The sequence below is a fragment of the Solea senegalensis genome, linkage group LG13 (assembly GCF_019176455.1).
Source record: "Solea senegalensis isolate Sse05_10M linkage group LG13, IFAPA_SoseM_1, whole genome shotgun sequence".
NCBI classification, from domain to species: Eukaryota; Metazoa; Chordata; class Actinopteri; order Pleuronectiformes; family Soleidae; genus Solea; species Solea senegalensis.
The window spans coordinates 6575934-6597967 of record NC_058033.1 but is presented as its reverse complement, the minus strand read 5'-3'; the positions used below and the strand labels follow the sequence as shown (position 1 = coordinate 6597967).

At 39.3% G+C, this 22034-nt stretch overlaps 1 protein-coding gene across 1 annotated transcript in view; it reads left to right on the top strand.

Moving 5' to 3' along the window:
- The window catches only part of gtf2ird1 (GTF2I repeat domain containing 1), a 36478-nt gene extending 14720 nt beyond the window's left edge, over positions 1-21758 (top strand). Inside the window, exons 6-26 of the mRNA XM_044042246.1 lie at positions 592-899; positions 1684-1779; positions 2666-2749; positions 3159-3342; positions 5402-5427; positions 6790-6910; positions 8626-8669; positions 8895-8975; positions 10322-10459; positions 13498-13551; positions 14202-14282; positions 15248-15431; positions 15794-15855; positions 16573-16641; positions 17614-17881; positions 18729-18757; positions 18851-18979; positions 19839-20031; positions 20283-20320; positions 20499-20608; positions 21111-21758. Of these exons, the coding sequence (XP_043898181.1) occupies positions 592-899; positions 1684-1779; positions 2666-2749; positions 3159-3342; positions 5402-5427; positions 6790-6910; positions 8626-8669; positions 8895-8975; positions 10322-10459; positions 13498-13551; positions 14202-14282; positions 15248-15431; positions 15794-15855; positions 16573-16641; positions 17614-17881; positions 18729-18757; positions 18851-18979; positions 19839-20031; positions 20283-20320; positions 20499-20608; positions 21111-21179 (2368 nt within the window). The 3' untranslated portion in view covers positions 21180-21758. The remainder of the gene's footprint in view (positions 1-591; positions 900-1683; positions 1780-2665; positions 2750-3158; positions 3343-5401; positions 5428-6789; positions 6911-8625; positions 8670-8894; positions 8976-10321; positions 10460-13497; positions 13552-14201; positions 14283-15247; positions 15432-15793; positions 15856-16572; positions 16642-17613; positions 17882-18728; positions 18758-18850; positions 18980-19838; positions 20032-20282; positions 20321-20498; positions 20609-21110) is intronic.
- The last annotated feature ends 276 nt before the right edge of the window (positions 21759-22034 follow it).

The following is a 22034-nucleotide window of genomic DNA, read 5'->3' as shown; positions in this document are numbered from 1 at the left end:
TGACTGGGAAGATACTGTCTCCCCCTTGTGGTATGTCAGAATAATTGGCATGTTCCAGTCACTCACATGAAATGTTAATGGTTTTCTCAGCTCACGATTAATCCTGCTAATGGACAATCCCCATAATCACTTTATTGTGAGTGCTTTTTTTGGCAAAGCGTGATTATTTTCTGTACTATTGTCCCATCCAGAGTTGAAATAACGTCAACCAGGGAAAAAAAACACCAAAGCTTTGGCATCTTCTACATCATTAAGTGAGTTTTTGTTCCTCGTACTCTTGGGGATTAATGTCACGTAGCCACGGCCTCATTTCATCACGTTCATTTTTCAGTTGCCACGTCTAAAACGTTAGCACAAAAGAGCAAATGCATCCGTTCTCCTCAAAAGGAAAGTTCCTTGTGCTGCGGCAAGTGTGCGGCGCAAGCCAGGAGATCTTTGGCAAGTGATAACAGTTGGCAAACCAGGAGCTTTGATGTCAAGCTGTGATGTATGTTACCCTCGGAAAGAAACATCAAACACTCAGTGGAACCTCCAGGCGCCGCTTTTCTTCTTGTTTTTGTCTTAAATTTTAACATCCATCTCCACGCTCAGGCCAGCAGACGATTTGCCCCGAGAAGCCAAATCCAGCACTGACGTCAATCACAACGCTTCCGCCGCCACCATGACGCCAGGCGGCCACAGCACGGGGAAGGCGGTTGCCTTGTCGTCGAGTCCCGCCTCTTCCAGCAACTCCGCTGTGTCAAACTTCCTGTACGGCATGCCTATGTCCTCCAAACCTCACCCAGACAGCAAGCTGGATTTCAAACCCAAGTCCCTCCTCAACCTGGGCAAAGACAGACTGGCCAACTGGACGGCGGGGACGGACAAGAACATGTGCGCCAAGGACGGCACGAGCAATGGTAGGTTGGTGATCGCCAGGCTGATGTTTGCAACAGCTGTTTATCAGAAAAAGAAAGAGATATTTAGAATAGTGTGATCACTGGTTTGTGAACTCCTCTCACCTCCTCTCAAATTGTTCCCACTGATATTTTTCCATGGCATTTTTTGTGTGAAGAGTCTGCGCCTGTTCCGACACGTCTTTGCGTGATTGGCTCCTCCGCCGGTGTTTATCACGGATCCCAGTGACGTCAGCAGTGACGCCTTTTATTATAGTGACAGTCAGAGTTTGACTGCGAGCCTCTTTCTCAGTTAAATCCTCCCGTGAATAGACTGACAGAACACTTTCAATAACGATCATAACAGTAATAAACACTAAAATGCTGGTGTGGAAAAAAGAACGTCTTTCACCCCAGGCCTGCAGTGTGTGCAGACTCCACTTAATCTGCAGTAAATTCAGATTATTATGGCGCTCATTAATTCATTCACAGAGCCGCACTTTAACAGCACATTTCCTTGTTAAACTCAAATCAGTGAATGAATCATTTCACACTGAGCAGCCAATAAGCAGTTCGGTTAATTCACCAGTTCCCTGTGTTTATTAAAATTGTGGTGTCGCATACATCGAGAAAACGTATAAAAGCGGACATTAAATCCTCTGTGAGGGCAGTTCAGCCCCGTTTACTGTTAATTAACTCGAGTAAAACTGATCACTGAATCAGAAAGTGAGCATTCCTTTCGTAAAAAAGAAAATGGAAGTGTGTAAACTGAAGTGAATGCCTGGAAACATTTGCCTCCAACTTTCAGACGAGACAACAAGACTACCTGGTGAACAAGGTCAGAGTCCTCCTGGCATCCACATCTCCAAGAGGCTGCTCTTCTCCATCGTGCATGAAAAATCAGGTGAACCGAAAAGATTCATATGTATTTTGACAGATAGAAAGATGCAGGCTTTAGTTTAACTGATTTATAGGACATTTTACCACTTTTTGGCAGTACACAATGGCTGCACTGCCTCTGCCTGCCACACAGAGGCTCCACAGACATGGTTGCTACTGTCTAGTAGCATGCCTTGCTCATTAAAAGGCCACTTTTGCTGAAAATGTGTTTATACATACTTTTCTCCATGACATAGTTAACTAATTTTCCACACATCAGCTCTTTCACATGCAACAGCCGTTTGCTGTCTTCAAAACAAGCGATTTGCGATTTACTTCAGACATAGTTTTGTCGGAAGGCAATTTCACTCCATGAAAACAAACAAAGGCATCTCCAGCGAGTGAGCGCTAATTCAGGGTCAACAGTGAGTGAAAATAAGTGGAGCAGCTTCGAGATGCATTCAAGGAACCATGTAAATTTCATGAGCTCTTTGGAGTCCACAGTGTTGAGTTCTGGAGCAGCTCAGATTATGCATTCAAGGAACACTGTCAATTTCAACACTGTTGCAAACACATTCAATCCACAAACCAAACGTCGCTGCTGCCACCTTGTGGTAATAGATCTCATGACATTTAATGAAATACTTTTAGAATATCTTACATTTTGTTTCCTTCTGCAAAGCGTTGTTTACTGAAACTTAATTTACCCTTAGCCATTAAGGGCTAAGCGACTAAGGTGTCAAGAGTAATCCCTTAAGAAGATTGCAGCCACTCCCAAGTTGACACGGAGTAGATGGAGACGATTAATTTCGAATCGTTAGCGCCGCAGAGGCGTATATAAAGCTCATTTGGGTGTTAAAGCTGTGACAAACGCCGTGTTCTGACACCCTTGCCTTGCTCTTGCCTTGCAGAAAAATGGGACTCGTTCATTCGCGAAACCGAGGACATCAACACGCTGAGGGAGTGCGTTCAGATTTTATTCAACAGCAGATACGGTGAGGAAAACAAGACTCTTTAAAATTTTCGATTTTGTCAGTGTCAGAATCAGTGGGACGTATAGAGTGGAATTTAGAAACTTATCTCTGAGCTGATTTTAACATGCTGTGGATGTTGATGTATTGAGGTCACTGTTTTAGTTTGATCATCTCTCCCTCAGACTCATATTTGTATGCACATTCTCCTGTATGACATTGCTGCTTATCTTAAAGCATTCAAAGGATGTTATAGTTTGTATAATTAAGAGCTACAAGGGTTTTAAAAAAAAAGAAAATAGGAGTGCTGGGATTTGTTCCAGACTTTATCCAATCTCACAGCTCCCATCGTCATTCCCTTAAAGTTTAATTAAGGGTGGTTCTTTCAGCAGCTTCTACAAATGCTCCCTGTTTTTTCCTCCTCCTCCTCCAGCCGAGGCCCTGGGTCTGGATCACATGGTGCCTGTTCCTTACCGCAAAATCGCCTGTGACCCGGGGGCAGTGGAGATTATAGGCATCCCAGACCAGATCCCCTTCAAGAGGCCCTGCACTTATGGAGTTCCCAAGCTCAAACGCATCCTGGACGAGCGCCACGGAATCCGCTTTATCGTCAAACGGTGAGGAAGGCTTTAAAGTGACAGTTCAGGTTTTTGCCGCTTCCACCCCCACCCAAAGAAAATCAGCTTAACTGTGATTTATCAAAAGTATATTCACTTTACTTCATTGTTAGAGAGACTTTTTTTGACCGGAAAATCAAGTTTGAGTCACTTTGTAAACAGCTCACTCTCTCACACCAAAGCCCATAGAGAAAAACGATAATTTAACATCGCAGCACACTCTTGTTGTTCGTCCACTGCTGCCACTATCAGTTCATTCAAGTGCACTATTTTATGTCTTCAGTGTTTGAAATCATTCATTTGAATTCACCTCAGTGACACAAAAGGACCAAATTGGGGGGCAGTAGACCAGCAGCTCTTCTGTCCCTGTGATCTTAAAACGCTTATTTTTCTATGGACTTTGGTGTGGGGGAGTAAATTGTTTGCACAACACAAACCTCTTTATCCAGCTAGGACACAATCTACACAATCTAACATCAAGATAAAGCTGAAAAACATGCCCCTAAGATAGTGTAGGCTTTGATTTTAATTTTATTTGCCAAGTATTTTCTTATTGTCAGTGCTGCCAGCCATGTTTTCACTGCCAGTTCCCAGCTGACACTTCAAAAAACCTCAACTATTACATTTAAACTGTACATTTTTCACATTTTGCGAGTATGGTGTACCCCCTTTAGGCAAGCTTCAGTCTTTAGGATGTGACATTACCCATTTATTTTCAAGGAAACACATCGCTGCTTGCTGTCATAAAAGTCTAATAAAGTCTAATTTAGTCGCAGAGTGCAGATCATAGCTTGTTACCACGCTGTCATCCAGCTCGGCGACACTTCTTAAACATTACATTCAAAAAGAAGCTTCCCAACTGAGCCAGCCGAGTCTATCTGTCTCCCAAACGTCCTCTTCCTTCGGCACACTGTGTCCCACCGACTGCTCAACTGTCCCGTTCGTGTCCCAAACGACTTTCTCTTGGCCGCTCTCTCTCCCCCGCACCCCATTCCCCCCCCATTTGTTTAAGCTCATTTAAACGAGCCACCATGCCTCGTTTGAGATAACACATCTTTTAACGGATCCTGCAGGCAGCTCATGAATGCTAACACAATTAGGAAAGATTGGGGAAATGTGATTAATTCGGAGTTGCGTCACATTGCCGTTGTCATGGCAGGCGCTCCACATGCAGACGCCCTGATGTTCTCTTTTTTAGCCCTCCTCTTTGTTGACAACTCCGAGCAAACTGATCATGAAGACTAGCAGTTTGCTGCTGAATTGAAACCAGAAATGTCACTTTCAATTGAAACTGCGGCTATTTATCGTGCCAGAATGATACGTCACATATATACCCTGCGTTTATCATAGCAGTTTTCTCATCATTTTATTTATATATATATATATATATATATATATATATATATATATATATATACATACATACATACATGTATTGTAAGTCAGTGGAGGAGCAGTTGGACAGATTTTCTCAGTTAACTGATTTAGTCGTTTGGTTCATAAAATGTCAGAAATTTCACTATGGGTTTTGGTGCAGGGGCAGTAAGCAGTTTAGAAAGTGACTCAAACGTCAAAGGATATAGATAAATAATTGAATGATGCGTCTATAACATCACGTTGCATTAACTCAGTTTGAGTATTACGTCAAAGCTGTAGCCCCCGGATTATAAAATGAGGTCATCTGCCTTGAAGTCGGATTGTAAATGAGCGATAATTACGCGCAGTAACCTTCGTCACCAGCTGGAAGATCATAAAAAAGGTTTTATCCACAGATGTAAATAAGACTTAAAGACGTAGCTGAACTATGATCACACAGCACGGCTGTAGCACATGGAGGCGCCGTCCAGAAGCAAATCACATGTCCGCTGTTATTTTTAGTCACAGGGATTCAGATTACTCGGCTGTTTGACTGTGGCTGATTGTGTAAAGGACAATTAATGTGCGTAACGAGCTGTTAACATTGTGTCTCCTCTACATGTATGTGTTTGCATTATGATTCCAAACCCAGTGACTGATGACCTTTCTCTTCTCTTCTTTCTGTCTTTTTCCTTTTTTGCAGAATGTTCGATGAAAGGATTTTCACTGGTAAGATTAGATTTTTGTCTCAGTGCCATTTTGTCACATGTGTGAGCTGTGATTTGGATTTAATCCCTGTATTAAAGATGTGTAAAAATATCAAAAAAGCGATATACCATCGTCTGATACTTACAAAAATACAGTAGAAGAGCTGTGGAGAACCTCTTTCAAATCTTGTATTGAATAGCATGGCAACTAGCCATTATTTTCAATATTGATTAATCTGTCTATTATTATTTTTTGATAATCAATTTATTGACAGGGCCATAAAATGTCAGAACATTTTGAAAAATACTGATCAGGGTTTCACAGACTTTCAAAAGCGATGATGTTCTCAAATGTTAGAATTGTCCAAAAGCCAGAAATAATTCTGTTTAATTCAGAGAAACAAGATCATATTCACATTTAAGTGTTTTTAATTATTAAAATCAATGGGTGAGTTATCAAAATAGTTGACAGTTCATTTAATAATTGATTAAATGTGGATTAATCACTGCAGCGTGACAAGAAATGCCTTTAGAAATATATAAATAATGACAAACACTGAATTATTGCTTTAGAATTGTCACGTTTGTGTTGTTAAGTTTCCATGTAAAATTCGATACACGCTGAAATATAAAGCACAAAAATAAAACTCTGTCATCACATATCTATAGTTGTTTAGTTTAATACACGTGTCACTTTAAGAAAGTTCATGTCAGCTACTGCTCTGTTTTCCAAACTTTATGGTTTGGAAAACAATATAGAAACAAAACTTTCATATCACTAGATCTGAAGCAATTACTCGATTAATCAACTTAATGAATCGTCAACTATTTTGATAATCAATTTATCGGTTTGAAGCTTTTTTTCATGATTAAAACAAAATCTCTTATTGTTATAGCTTCTTTAAATGTGAATATTTTCTAAATTTCTTTGCTCCATATGACAAAGAAATCATTAAAAGTGAATCATTTTGGTTTATGTACCAAACGATTACTTTATTAATCGTGAAAATGATCAACAGATTAATCGATTATGAAAATAATTGTTAGTTTAGAAACTCATTTACTGCCACGTCTGTGACACCTATTAGTATCATTTTGAGCCGGTAAGATGTTAAATAAATGAAATACAACCATTTTATGCATATTATTTAAAACATATACACGTACATCTTAAACTAACCCCAACCCAGTGATTGGAAATTACTGATTCAAAATTTTTGACGTTGTAAGATTGTGTTTGGGGATTGTATGTGTAGTTTGTATGGAACCTTGCCCTGACCCATGATATTTTAAACATGATTTACAGTAAATTATAAAATAGAACATTTGACCCCGCAGATTCGCTCTTAGCTGCCGTGTTTGTTTGTCTCTTCCTTTGTTGAAGCCGCTGGCAAAATGGTGAGGGAGGAGGGAAAACACGACCTGGGCTCGACACCTGACGACGGTTTCCTCGACAGTCTGAGTCTCCCGTGCGCCGAGCTGATCAGCAATCCTCTCAGCAGCAGGTCAGAGTGACTTATAGTGGATTATATAAGACGGACGGACGGTGGCATGCGGCCATATTATAATGCATTCATAAACAGCAGCAGCAGCAGCATCACTCGCCTACTCAAGTATGCTGCTTTACAGAAGCTATCACAGAAGTTGTTTTTTTAATTTGGCCTCATTTCTTCTTTATTTTCTGTATTTTCATTTGTTACAGCTTCATAGTTGAGGGAAACATTTGAATAATAGAAAAATAAAGTTGTTGTGTTGGCTCTTGCTGTGTAGATGAAGCAGAATATAAGAAAAAACCTCACATTTCAACTTATTTTTAATGTCTAAAAACTATATCAGGGCTGCAACAGATGATTATTTCACAGGGGACGTCAAACTCAGTTGGAGAGGGGTTTGAAATGAAAAAACTGTCCCAATCGAGGTCAAATAACATTCAAATTAGAAATGTATGATGTGTCATGTTAGTATATTAGTTATTCCTGAAATAAAATGTATCGATTTACACACGGAATTAGATTAGATTCTTTATCGTTCATCCATACACAAAAATAGGAGTAAGTACTGAGTAGTCAATGTTATAAAAAGAATACTGGATTTTAACTGAGCAGCAGTACAACTCACAAAAAAAAGAACCTAAACGCACAAGTAAATATTATGTGGTAAATAATTTATGAATGATTTTCCGCTGAATTCAGCAGTTAGTGCAGTTAATGCAATTTTTCCATGTGTCTGACCGGGTTTCCTCTGCGGTACTGGCAGCAGAAGAAGAGTGGTCGCAAGTGTCTTAGCCAATAATCTGCTGTACTCCATCATTTTAAGTACAACGAGACGTAAAACGCTGAAAAAATAATAAAGAAAAAAGGAAGCAAAATAAGCCCCTGGTTCCGGCGCTGTGTTTTCAAAGTCCCCATTTACTTGGTTTAATTCTTTGACGGGTGAGGTAACTTGATGTGTGCTATGTGGTCCATAAAATGTCAGAAAATTGTGAAAAATGTCTTTACTCAAACCTCCCAACCAAAGATACTCAGTTTATCGTCTTAAAGAAGAAACTAGAACACACACATGCTTGTACAACATCTCATTTGCAAACTACAAGCATTCTCCTCTTTATTTTTGCTAATTTACAGCCTTTTCTGACTGGAAAACTGCACGTTTTTAAGCGTTGTAAAGTGCTGATTCTCCTGCACAAAAGTCCAATGAGAAAAGTGGCATTTTTAGCTCAAGGCGACACAGATGCTGCTGGTCGACTGCTGCCTCATTTCTTGATTTTATGTCACTTAAATAAACAGAAACTAAAGGTTTAAAACACCAAAGTCACAAGAATAGCACATTTGAGCTCAAGGATGGAGGCAGCAGTGGATCAACAACGCCTGTGTCCTGTGACATGGATTTTGGTGCAGTGGCAGTCAGCGGTTTAGAAAGTGACTCAAACTTCAGTTTCTCATTAGTAAAGGATATTTAATGTTGAGATGAAGCTGCAATCATATTTTTAACTATGTACCTTGTAAAACCGCATTTCAAAATAGAAGCTCAGCAATCACAGACGAAAACACCTAAGAACTGATAAATATGTCAGCAAAATTAGTTAATTAATTTAAAGTCCATGATTTCATTACTGTTGTTTGTTGTCCTTCCACACAGGCCTGCAGCAGGTCAGCTGACCCATGCCGTGCTTTAAAAGTTGTGTAACCCTCCTTTGACCGTGGTTTGATTTATTTTCCAGATCAACGAGTGCGTGTGTGAGTCCGCTGGCTGAATGTGAAGCAGGTATGTGCTTTTTTTCCTTTTAGACAAACACTTGAAACAAAAAAAAAGTTTTACTGTAAAGAGAAAATCGATATCCCCCTCCCCACCACCAGCACCATGTTTTTCCCCAGTCACTTCAAACGCACTCTGTCACCGACTTCAATCTATTTAACGCCGCCATAAAACACAATGCCACCGACTGACAGCAGGAACTCGTGGTAAAAATGAACTGCTCTATCTCCTCAGGCCCTTCAGGAGATTGCATTCCTGTGAAAAGGATTAAAACGGAGCCTCCAGATGGGGAAGTCGTTCAAGTTACAGTGCCAGGTAAGTGAGCGCACGCTCGGCAGCCCCCTCAGCTGTCAAATTATTCCCTCCTTCCTCTTAAACACAGACTCCAGAGATGACTTTTCACTCGCATATCAAAGGTTTCATGGACACAGTGTCTGTGAATGTGTGACTTCTGCGCGTTATCGTGTGGCTTTTACACTAATACGCCGTCTAAATTTGTGTAATTGAATTTCGCAGACTTCACTAAGTGAATACTTTGCACTGTAATATCACCATCGTTCACACGATAGAGGCTGTTGCTGCTGAAAAGACTTTCTGGCGGTGTCTTACTTTTTTTTTATCCACATAGAACCTTTGTGAACATTTAGTTGTTTCTGTGTAGATGACTGACCCCCAAAATACGCTGTACAGCTCCGCCGGTTGCGCTTGCGTCTCGCGTCTGCTCGCTTCCGCATGGCTGGACAGCTGGAGTCGCAGTGTTTCTTGCACTGAAACACACTGTAACTGTTGTAAACGCGACAAATGGACGGAAGAATCATGTGAACAATTACGCGAGTGGTAGTGCCTTTTTTTTTTTCCAAAAGGCATGACATTTTAAACAAAATCACGTTTTATTTTCATCTTTCACATTTGTTAAAATAACAGAAAAGGAAAAAAGGCCACAGCCCATACACAGCCACAGCTTGCAACGTTTGCATCACATTATAAATCAAATCAATATTAGGCTGAGTGATATGACTTAATGTTATATTGCCCCTGTAGCCAATGGGAGGCAAATCACCTGCTGCCACTGTGTTTCTTAGCATTTAGACAGAAAAACAAATATATTTTATTTTTATATTAAGTTGTAACCTCACTTAAAACGTTATTCTTACCTTAGTCAAGAGAGTCTGGTGATTTCACAGACTCTTAGTTCTTCAAAGTTCACAACCTGTGTCTTTTAATCCGTTACTAATTTCTTGTCTTTGTTTTTTTTTTGCACAAATGTTTCCGTCTCACACAGGGAGTTTGAAACAGTGGTGAAAATTCTCTGTTGTCTGAAATCACACAAAAAACAAAGAGAAGTCAGAGATTATTTCAGAGACATGGAGCAGTGTTGTCTTTTCTGCTTCAGCGCTATTTTTCTTTGTCTGGGATTTACTGATTATTCTGGATTATTCTGTAAATTTTTCAAGGGAATAAATCTGAGTGTTTCACTTGTTTTCAGGATTATTCTCTTCTCTTTGTTTCCTCCTGTGGTCTCGACATGTTTCCAAGCTATCACTCGAAAACATCACAACCCAAACAGGAAATATGTGCAGCCAGACGTTTCCTGTCGCTCTCTCGTTGTTTACGTTACAATTCAGCAGAACTTGTGAAAATAAAACTTGTCTCTCCCCCAGAGCCTGGAGGTCAGAGTGCGGAGGAGGCTGGCGATTGTGTCGTTGAGCCCGGGGCGTGTCCAGCCACGCCGTCGCCCGCTGCTTCCACCGCGGCCCCCGCCCCCGCCACTCCTCACCACCCGCTGGAGAATCACACAGGTAACGTTGTCAGCCGCCGTCCGTTTGTCCCGCAGCTCCCGGACTGACAGCTAGGATGCTAAATAAGCAGCAGCACGTATGAAAACACTTTTCTCAGATACTTTTATCCCCCATAATCCCACTCTCCACGCGACCACACCTCCCCTCGGCCTTTAAAAATAGTCCCACCCTCACAACCGTTAAAATCCCACCTCTCCAACTCTGACCCCACTGTAGCTCCTCCTCCTTTTCTATCCTGCGCAGTTCTTTAAAACTCTGATCTGTGAAAAGCAACGTGTGTCATTTATCCATCTGACATTAGTTTAACCTTAGTATTAGTACTATTTTGACAAAAGTATTATTTTTAAACAAATAAAACAAGTCTTTAAGGCTTTTTTAGCTTCGTAAATGTGTGTATTTTCTGGTTTCTTTGCTCCATTTAAGAAAGAAATCATTAAAACGAAGACTCAGAGTCTGTAATTTGACATTTTCTGACAATTTATTGTCCAGAAACCTGATTAATCTAAGAAAACAACCAACAAATGAGTCAATTCTAAAAAAAAATAGTTAGTTGCCACCCTAGTATATAGTCTTCCTCGACTGGTGAGATATTTGATATTTGTATATGTTTGGCACTGCAATTTAAATTGAAGGAAAACTGGGTTTTAAACAAAAGCTGCAGCTAAAGATTATGTTTATTATCAATAATAATTAATCATAGTTGTTTAGACCAAAAGATGTTGATAAAAATGTAAAATACCAACGTTCTCAAGCATCCAGTTTTGTCCAAAAACCAAATATTTTCAAATGACTGTGATTGAGGAACACATAAAACTGAAATCAAAGAATTTAAAACCCTCAAAGGGGTAAAAAATAGTTGGTTTCTTTTCTATTTTTGATTTCTAATTGTCAAAAAAATTAACTGTTGCGATCCTCATCAATCAAAGGTATTCAAAAAATATAAATTGATGTAAACTGATGTGATTATCTACTTTATCTTGCACCAAATCTCAGTATTTTAAGTTGAAAGCAACACAATGTCACTCATCAGCGTTACTACCGCCACGTGGTGGCGCTAATCACAGTTATGTTGGGAAGTCAAACGGCTGACGAAGAAGTTGATGAATAATCTATAATTGATCGATTATTAATCTATGGTTTAATAAATCCCCAGCTATCAGTTTCAGTGTTTTTATTTCCATAGATTTTTAGGTTTTTAAATGTGATATATACAGTGTAATAATGGTGTTTTTAAATGTCCTATTTTGTCCACAAACCAAAGTGATTCAGTTTTAATCATTTATTTCTCATATGAGGCAAAATATTCACATTTAAGAAGCAGAAAAGTCTGGTTTTATCAGAATCCTCGCTATCATGAGCCATGTGTGGTGTTTTCAGCTCCCCGTCCCTGACACACGGTGCACGTTTACAGACTGTGAGTTATTTATTTTCCCCTATTTCTTGACCCCACTCTAATTTAGATAGATATTGAGATAGAAAAAGGAAAATGCTCCTGTTTATTCCCTCCTTCATCTCACACACACGACTCACATATACGTTTAAACCGAGGTCACCGAGAACCTTTGAGTAGACTGAGCTCTCTCACGTCACAACACGTCACCTGCTTCATTTAAATTCAGCCATAAAAGCTTCATTTATTTCATTTCAAACTTATATTTCACCCTATTTTTCTGTGACAAAGCTGCAGAGAATGACGAGTCTACTCAATGTGGTCTCGGCTTTAGCTTAAAGAGGTTAGATTCATTTTTTCTTTTTTATTTTAATTGTTCCTTGTTCAAGTTTTCTTTTCTTTCACAAATCACCACTAAAGGAAAGATGTTAAAGGTGAGTGCAGCAAATGTCACATTTTTTTACTCTGAAAATGCTCTACATACAGTCCTGTTGATTTATTTGAAAGTGCCACAAGGGGGAGCCTGCATCTTTCCAGTTATATATTCTGATTTTTATCTCATTGTTGTTGTATTTTTACTTTAAATTAATCATTAAATATATTTATCATCATATTAGATGAGTAGATTCTTACCATAATGTTTTATATCCATTTTAAGAGCTCAAACCATAGTTTTACAATCATCACAATAATGTTGGGAATTGCACAGATCTGACTTTGGACAATCAGAAAATAAAATTCTTAATTGCAACTCTGTTTATATATAAGTTTGTTGATATTTTTCAATATTGAAAACCCGCTCTAGGTCATGAAATCTGTCAGCCACCACATGACTACGCGTTATGCGTGAACCCAACACTTGACGGCTAAATGACCCAGAAATTCAACAATACAATCTAGTTTCTTCAGGGGAAAAAACAATAGAAAAACGTACAAATGGGCCAAGTTGAGTACATTAATCTAAAGTTTTACTCACTTTTCTATTTTTAATGAAAGCTAATAGATGAAATATCATAAAATCAAGTAAATTATTCATCAAACGACGCAGTGAATTAGTGAATCTATATTAATGATTTTTAGGTTTGACAGCCGTCATTTGACGGAAATGTCCGTGTTTATTAAGCCACACTTTTCCCAGTCTCGCTGTGTGTGACGTAAGTCTCGCACATGTGCGATACAGATGGTGCAGTGTCGTGAAACGCGCTCCGATTGTGTTTCGATCGTACGCGCGCACACACATGCGCAGAACAGAGCACTGACAATGCTGTGCTTCATTTACATCACAACGTGGGACTCGGCGCTCCCGAGTTCACCACGTTCCAGTTCAGGAGGCGGAAATACAAATGGTTCTCATTCTAGCCATTGTTAGCAGTGCCAGTTACACACTTAAATGGCATAAAAAGATGTTTAGTTCGACTGATTTACTATGAAACAAATATGACAGATGTGCCATTAGTTTCTGACTTGGAAATCCGAGTTTGGAATAAGAATAAGAATAAGAAATTCAGAGTTCCGACTACAAATGGAACACACAGTAGTCTCACGAGGTTTGTGCAGAAGACGCAGGAAGTGGTGCATATGTGTTGTATGGATTGATCAGATCTAACTTTTATTTTGCTCTCATGATTTCTCTTCTCTTGTTCTGCAGCTGAAGCGGTTTCACCGAGCGCGTCCTCGCAGAACATCAGAAGATCCTCTGAAGGTAAATGAATAGTTAATCATATTTATATGGACTAAAATAACACATGCGTTTGGAGTAAAAAAAATAAAGTGTCTGTAAAAGGTCTGATGCCGAAAGACGCTCTCAGCCATGGCCTCGGCTCCGTGAACACAACCTTTTTATTTTATTTTATGTGCGACGTATAAAAACAAAAAGAGATTATTTATTTATCGTCTCCCATTATCTGCCACGTACTCGGCAACAGAAACCCGCAGATAATTCACCACAAGATCACCTTGAATTTATGATAATTTTACAACTCGTCGGCGAGATAAAAATTTGGTGTTTTTATTTTACCCCAGGTGCCGTAAAGATGATTTGTGGCTTTAAGCTGCGTCTCCCACTGTTTTTCCGCCTCATTCTTTATTTTTCACTACTGTTGTTTGTGCTTTTGTTTGGTCCCGTTTCTTCTCTCTGGTCTTGGGTGATTAATACAGCGTGCAGCCACTTTGTCTTTGCCAGGTCAGAGAGGACAGGGAGTATTTATCTCAATATAAAATAAAGAAAAGGGAGGGAAAGGTAGAAGTGTTTCCAGGTGAGAAGACACTCGCTAACTGAGCCGCTAACAACAATAATAATAATAATAATAATAATAATGCCTCTGTTTCCTGGTTTTCTTGTCTTTATTCCAGCTGGGAGTCTGGTGGAGGACATCAGTGAAATGATTCTGCAGCTGCGGCGACAGGTGGAGAGTCTGTTCAGCATCAAGTACGGTGAGTGAACGCCTGGCGCCGCTGGAGATTTATTGCCGCTCATGTGCGAGAGCGAGTGTTAGAGCACGAGCTGAAACTAATACAGCTTCACTGGATGAAGAATCTGTGGAAACGTTTGTAAATATCTTGGTTTCTCCGTCTTTTCCACGATCTTTTCCACGATACAGTTCCTGCACGACTCGACTCGGTTTGGTATCATTTTCTATTACTATAGAACCTCCTCAACGTGGGCGTGGGAGTCGTTATAGTAACAGCAGCGTGAAACTGACGTTGCGTGGTTTCAGACGCGACACAAACACACTAACTAGTGACTTGTAAAGCAGTTGTTTTTCGGAGTAACTGAATCATTAGAATCAGTGGATTAAAAAAAGATTTGTTCACAGAGTCGTTCAGAACTTCCTGCATGAGCGGAGCACAGATTAAATCCACCAGACTCCTCTGTTAAATATTGATATTGCAGAAATGTCTTTTGCTAAGTGTTGTAGATTAACGCTCAATGTTTTCAGGGAATTTTAAGTCTTTTTTAACTGATCTACAGTTCGGCATTGTTGGTTTTTATTCTTGTGTCGGACGTCGTGCTCATGACTCTTCCAGTGACGACTTTAATCTCAAAATTCTGACTTAAAATCTCAGAATTTTTGACACTCCCTGACCGATCAGTGGCCAACAGTCTGTTTGACGTTTTTAGTATCGTCTCAGCTCGCTTGGAACCTCGTCAGAGCAGGAACTAAAAAAAATTACCAGATACCAGATTCTATCACTGATGGAAAAGCAACAAAAACCAGTAGAGTCAAGCCGTGCCGAGTCGTGCTGGAACTGTTTTCTGGAAAATTGTCATTAGAGCTTCACCCAGGTTTAAAATTTTGGACACATGCTATTTTTAGTGTCTCGCGTCCTGTCCTGCAGGTTTGAACTGGGGGCACTTGTGACGTAAAGTGTCCTCTGTCTCTGCCTCTGTCTCTCAGCTGAAGCTCTGGGTCTGCCCGAACCAGCCAAGGTTCCTTACTCCAAGTTCCAGATGTACCCGGAGGATCTGTACGTCAACGGGCTGCCGGAGGGAATCTCGCTCCGGAGACCCAACTGTTTTGGAGCGGCCAAACTGCGCAAGATCTTAGCTGCGGGCGGTCAGATCCAGTTTGTTATCCAGAGGTGAGAGTTCATCAGACGTTATTTTATTTGTTTCATTTTCCACACACTGGTCAGAATTCCTCAGCTCCACTTTAATGGATAAATCCTTTGCTTATCAACGACAATGCAAGTAAAAAGTTTTGATGTTTTGATGGGGTGGAGTGGCTCAGTGGTTAAGACCGGTACCCTAAGTGCGAAAAACATCATGGTCGCAAGTTCGATTCCACCCCTCGCTGATTGTACTCAATTCCATTGTAAGTCGCTTTGGATAAAAGCGTCTGCTAAATGACATGTAATGTAATGTAATGTAATGTAATGTAATGTAATGTAATGTAATGTAATGTAATGTAATGTAATGTTTTTATTCTTTTGTTCGTTTTCAGGCCTGAGCTGTTAACTGAGCAAGTAAAACAAGAAATGCCTTCGATCCCCGTCTGTGACTCAGGTACGTTTGTGTCAACAACAGCACATTTTATTACATTTAGCCTCAAAAACAAGATACAAAGGGTTTTGTTAGACGTTGCTAATATTCAGGGTTTAGTTTTTTCTTCGCTGGTGAAGATTAAACCAAAACAACAAAACATCAGAATGATTATTCTCTCTCCTCCTGCGCCGTAAAACTGGAGTATTTACTTCATTGCCCTGAAATAAATGAGGTTGTGGTCATGAATATGTAAATATTTATTCATCTTCTCCCGTCTCATTATTCAGCCAACGTTCGTTGTTTCTAATTTGGGTCATGGAAGATTGAGACTGTGAGCAGTTTACAAATGCTCTGTGTTCTGTAAACTGCTTCTCCTGATGGTAAACAAACCACAAAAATAACATTACCGCACAGTTTTAAAAACGTGTATTTGCTGAATCTCTGAAAATAAAGTCCTACGTCAGCAGACGATCCAACTTTCCTCTGTTTGCTGAAAGTTTATGAGGTCAAATGCAGTTCAAGGTGTATTTTTAACCATTTTTCCCAAAAAAGAAAAGGTCCTCGCAGGGTTCCTCCTGCAGGTACAGCGTCTCTGCCTTTATTTTTTATTTTATTATTATTGGTGACAAAGCTGGTGGAGCTCTCGGCGCTTGTTGTGTTGAGTAAATCTTGAGAAGTGATGGGCGCACAGAAAAAAAAACAAAACTTTAACCTTGAAATGTTTTTTTTGTCCCGAAGATCTGGACAAGGACGCAGCAGCAGCAGCGTTAACAGAGGACACTTTATCCAAAAGACCCGGGTTCTCAGGTTAGTTCTTGAAGATTTAACGTTGTCCTTTTCACCTTTTGTGAAATTTCTGCCACTAGGGGTCTCCCTCTCCCTCTCCCTCTCCCTCTCTCTCTCTCTCTCTCTAAACCAATCAAAACACAAACAGCGTGAGATCATAAGTTTCTACGCGTTTGCTGATGAAGTGACTGCTCCATCCTTAAGTTTTGGTGTTTTTCTTCCCTGTTTCCACGAGGCTTTTATTGTGAAATAATACCAGCAGCAGTGTCCTGAGAACAGAGGAGCTTTCAGAGTGTGTAAAAGTTTATTATTTAAGGGGATTTTTTAAGGGCAAACCTGATGAAAAACATGATGATGTCATTAAAATACCGACTAATAAGAAGGAAGTGGTCCATTACCTTCAATAAAAAACATGCTTTTCTGTAGATTTAAATAGTGTAGGAAACACTTTGTCTATCACTAATGTAGAAATCTTTCTGTGAAAGAAATGTGATTTATGTGTAACGACAAAAGTGAATATGAGTTTTTAAGAGTGAAAAACACTGAAGTCTTAATTTTAATACTTTAATTTAGTTGCTGAGGCAGAAATGATTTGAAATCCTGATTTAATGGGAGACTGGAAAAGTAACTACTGCGTTTTACTGTCAGAGCCTCAGACACTGAACATGGAATATTACACAAGTATTTTACTGACTGCAACTTAAATTGATGATTTCTATTTAAAAATATTTAATAAAAGCTGATTTGAGCAGTTTTTTTCATTAATGCTGACACATTTTCAAAATGGGAAACTTAAATTTATGGGGAAATTTCAAGAAATTGAACTTATCTATGGACACTCGTCAGGTTTTGGAATTTCCTTTCATCAAATAATTTGACTTTTGCTTTAAAAGTGTTAAAATGTAATCCACGTTAATGTCCTGTGTCTTCTGTCTTATGTCCTCTGTCCTGTCTCCCGTCTCCTGTCATCTGTCCCGTGTCCTGTGTCTCCAGAGTGTCTGGAGTCCAAGTTGTCCAGGATCGACCTGGCCAACACGCTGCGGGAGCAGGTCCAGGACCTGTTCAACAGAAAGTACGGGGAGGCGCTGGGCATCAAGTACCCGGTGCAAGTGCCTTACAAGAGGATCAAGAACAACCCGGACTCGGTCATCATCGAGGGTCTGCCCCCTGGAATTCCTTTCAGGAAACCCTGCACGTTCGGCTCCCAGAACCTCGAGAGGATCCTGGCGGTCGCCGACAAAATCAACTTCACCATCACCAGGTGAGAAAAAAACACATTTTATATGACGTAAATAATCACTGAGGAGTTCAGACTTAACAAGTCCTCAGACTGTTTACATGAAAACGCAGGGTTTTTAATGATTTATGACACTTAAAAACTCAAACTTGTTTTTTTTATTGATTTGTTTGTGAAAACTGTTTCAGAAAAACTAAAAAAAGCACCAGATACTTCTATAATAAAATTAAAAAATAACCACAACTATATCATATCATTCTATTGTTACATTATGTATTATATATTGCAAAAACGTGTGGGAACTCCTGATTGTAGTACTGAAGTTTTATGCCGGTTATATTGTTAAATTATTTGTGTGTTTTCACGCGTTTATGTGTTTTTTTCAGTGTCGAAATATAGAAAATGTGGGAGAAAAATCCAGTTTTGCCCCCCGGTGAATGAGATTTGTGACAATGAATAGAATTTAGCTTCATAAAAATCCTGTAAAATGTTTAAAATCAATAAAAACACAAACCACACACTGAGTCGGGACCCACAGATGAGTCGCTGGAGAGTTTTTCAGGGTCCCCAAATAAATTTGCAGAATTTACTGAAGAATTGTGTGTATATGTTTAAAATAACGTGCAGAAAATGATATTTTGGCTGTAAATGAGTCGTCACCCTGTGCATAAATGAGCTCTTGTCATAATTTACTTGATACAAATGTCTTTTACAGACGAGGACGTTTTCCTCTTATTAGAAAAGTCAAATTTCCTGGATGATTAAATTGAAAAGTGTCTAGTTGGTGTTTTCATACGTCCCGCTTATAAAAAAAAAAAACAGCTGAGATTAAATTGACTGAAAATGAATTTCCTGTTTTTTCCATCCTCAGACCTTTTCAAGGACTCATTCCAAAACCAGGTAAGACTAGAGTCTAATGAATAACACGTCGCAGAGAGAGCGATAATTAGCGTCACGTGACGTTGACTCCACCCTCTTGTTCGTGTCCGCCAGCGCCACGAAGAGTCACTTTGCTGAAGAAGGCCTACGCCTCCATCAGCGGCGACGACGACGACATGAGCCGCATGGGAGAGAAAGTGGTTCTGCGAGAACAAGTGAAGGAGCTTTTTAACAAGAAATACGGTGAGAGGATGAAGGAGGATGTTTGTTTCTCACAGATCTGCACAAATATCACACAGTTATCATTTTAAATGTGTTTTTATTTCTGTTTTTTTAATGAAAATGAGAATAAACATGTAAAAATGAGCTCTGATATCGTGAGTCATCGCAATTCAATCGCACTTCTTGTCAAAGTCATTGCAATTAGATCTTTACTCTCAATCGTTCAGCCCCAATTTTTATTTCCTTCGATATTGATACATATATCACGATATGGCTTTCGATTTTCATGGATATAAAGCTGCACACCGGTTGTTTCTCTGGACTCTGACGATACACAGTCTAAAAAAATATCTTATTACCGATTCATTTTAGATTATACTGGCTTTATTAGGATATTTCTGTGTGCTAGAAAGAGTCATTTTATTTTATTCATCGATTGATCTGTCGATTATTTTCTCAAGTGATCGTTTGGTCCATAATATGTTGATCAGTGATTCTAAAAACCTGGAAATGACGACAGGTTTTTGTTCACAAACCAGCAACAATTCAGTTTTAATGATTTTCTCAGTGTCACATGGAGCAAAGAAACGACTATTCACAAAAATTCACATTTACGAATCTGAAAAGTAAGAGAAACTTGGTTAAATTCTTTTAAAAAAGCGATTAATCGATTAATAATCCAGTACTCGAATTTAAAACACAAATGTTTAAATTCCATGTATTTTTTTTATCGAAATATATCAGATTTAATATTTAATGTGTATTTCACAGATGCAACAGCCTTTAGAACCAAGAAAAGTCGTCAGAGATAATTTATACCTACTTTAAAAATCTACTTTTTTAATGATTTATTTCTCTCTTTCTCTGCTGCTGCGTTCAGGTGAAGCTCTGGGCTTGGATCACTCCGTCGTGGTGCCGTACAAGCTGATCCGCGGGAGTCCAGAGTCGGTGGACGTCGACGGTCTCCCCGACGACGTCCCCTTCAGAAACCCGAACACCTACGACATCGTGGCCTTGGAGCAGATCCTTCAGGCGGCGGATCAGGTCACGTTCACCATCAAGAGTCAGCTACAGTGAGTTTCTGCTCCGTAACGTCACATTTACAGTCCAGTGAGAGAGTTCAGATATTTGTCTGTAATCTATATCCAGAACATTTCCCAGGCTCCTTGAATGCATCTCGTGAGCTGAACCCCGCATTACTTTCACTGGAATATTTGATCTTTAAATGCTGCTGCTTAGTCGTGGTTTGTTTTGATGTTCAGTCAAAAAAAAAAAGTGCTTTGTCACCAGAAATGACTCAGCGTTTTCTCCCTCTGACTCACAGGCCTTTTGCAGAACTCTGTAGTCAGGCGTGTAACACAGGTGAGTCAGTGATGTGTTCACTTTCATCTTGTAATATTGACTTTTTTCTTATGATATTATGCCTTTTTCTCATAATATTACGACTTTATTCTTATGCACTACAAATTTACAATGTTTTTCTCGCGGTTGATTCCAGAAGTGAAGTGACGTTGTGTTTCTGTCGTTTTTTCGTCTTCAGCAGTAACAGACGTCTCCATCAACCGGCGGAAACGCAAGAGAGTCCATGAAAGCAGTCGAGTCCCCGCCTCTTCTGACCTCGGGATTTCAACCAATCAGATTCCAGTCATGGTACATTTGTAGAAATTCACTAAAACACAGTGTAAACTAAGCTAATTTGTTATTCATCAAATATTGTGGTAAACAAAATTTTAGTTAACTGGTGAAATGTTGCAATATTTTGAGTGGAGATATTATAACACTTTTGCCATATTTTTTTTATGTATTTAATTTTTTCTGTTTTTTTTCTCGTATCAAACACTGACAAACAGTGAAGTTTTGTGAACTTTAGTCTTCACAAAAGCGTAAAAACCAGGAAGTGTGTGTTTGGCTCCCCGAGTGGACACGCCCCCCAACATCGCAGAGCAGTGAATGTTGCAGAATTTTACAATGTTTTTTAATCGTAAAAGAAATTGTGAAGAGGTTACAATCGTGGAAAGTCAAAGAGAATTTTGCAGATATTTTACAGTTTGTTGTTTTTTTTCTTCCACCTTTACGACTTTTCACTCTCTCTCTCTCTCTCTCTCTCTCTCTCTCTCTCTCTCTCTCTCTGTGTGTGTTTGCTCGCCTGCAGCAGTGGCCCATGTACATGGTCGACTACAGCGGCGTCAACATGCAGGTTCCCGGAAAAGTCAATTACTGATGGAATAAAGGAAGAGGAAGAAGAAGCTCTTTGGAAAAACTGACTCGCGAACTCTTCCACGCGTTGAAAAACACTAACACTTATGTTGGAGCGCTAAAACTCTTCGGACTGAAACTCCTTGAAGGTTTTGACCTCTGCGAACTTTGCCGTCTTCGTCGTAAAGGAGCAGCAGAATGTATGTGGATCGCAACGTTAGAAAAAGAAAGAAGGAAAAAAAGACGACTACAGCTAAAGATTTTACTGCCCTCGCGTTTACGAAGTCTCCACCCACTGAGTCGTGTTTCTTTTTTCTTTTTTTTTCTTTTTAAATCCGCGATGTATTAACTGACAAGGTAAAAAAAAACAAGTCTTTTAATCTGGTTCTATAATATTCAGATATTTGTACTTTTTATTTATTATATTTATTGAAATATAAACAGTAACGTGCAGGGATGTAAAAGACATTATTCTCCTCTACAGCGCCACCACACTAACACACGCGTAACTACAGGTGAAATCAGACTCAAATGAAGTGTCTTAATCGCAACACGACAGGAAAAACTGTTAAAAACCACACACACACACACTAAATCAACTGTTTTTTGTTTTATTTTAAATTTTTAATGTTAGCGTCACACAAATATTAATGTAAAATAAGTCATTTAAAGTCGGCCTGAATGTATCTCGTAAAGGAAAGAACAGTATGTTACTCTGCGATGACTCTCTCTGGACTAACGGTATTTAATAACGCTGTACCTTAAACTAAAGCCAGTTAGGCCTTTGAAATAAAAATGTGTTGCCTTGCACTTTGTTGTTTTTTTCTAATTTTATTTATTACCCTTTTAAGGTTATTACACGAGAGAACCCCGGATTTTT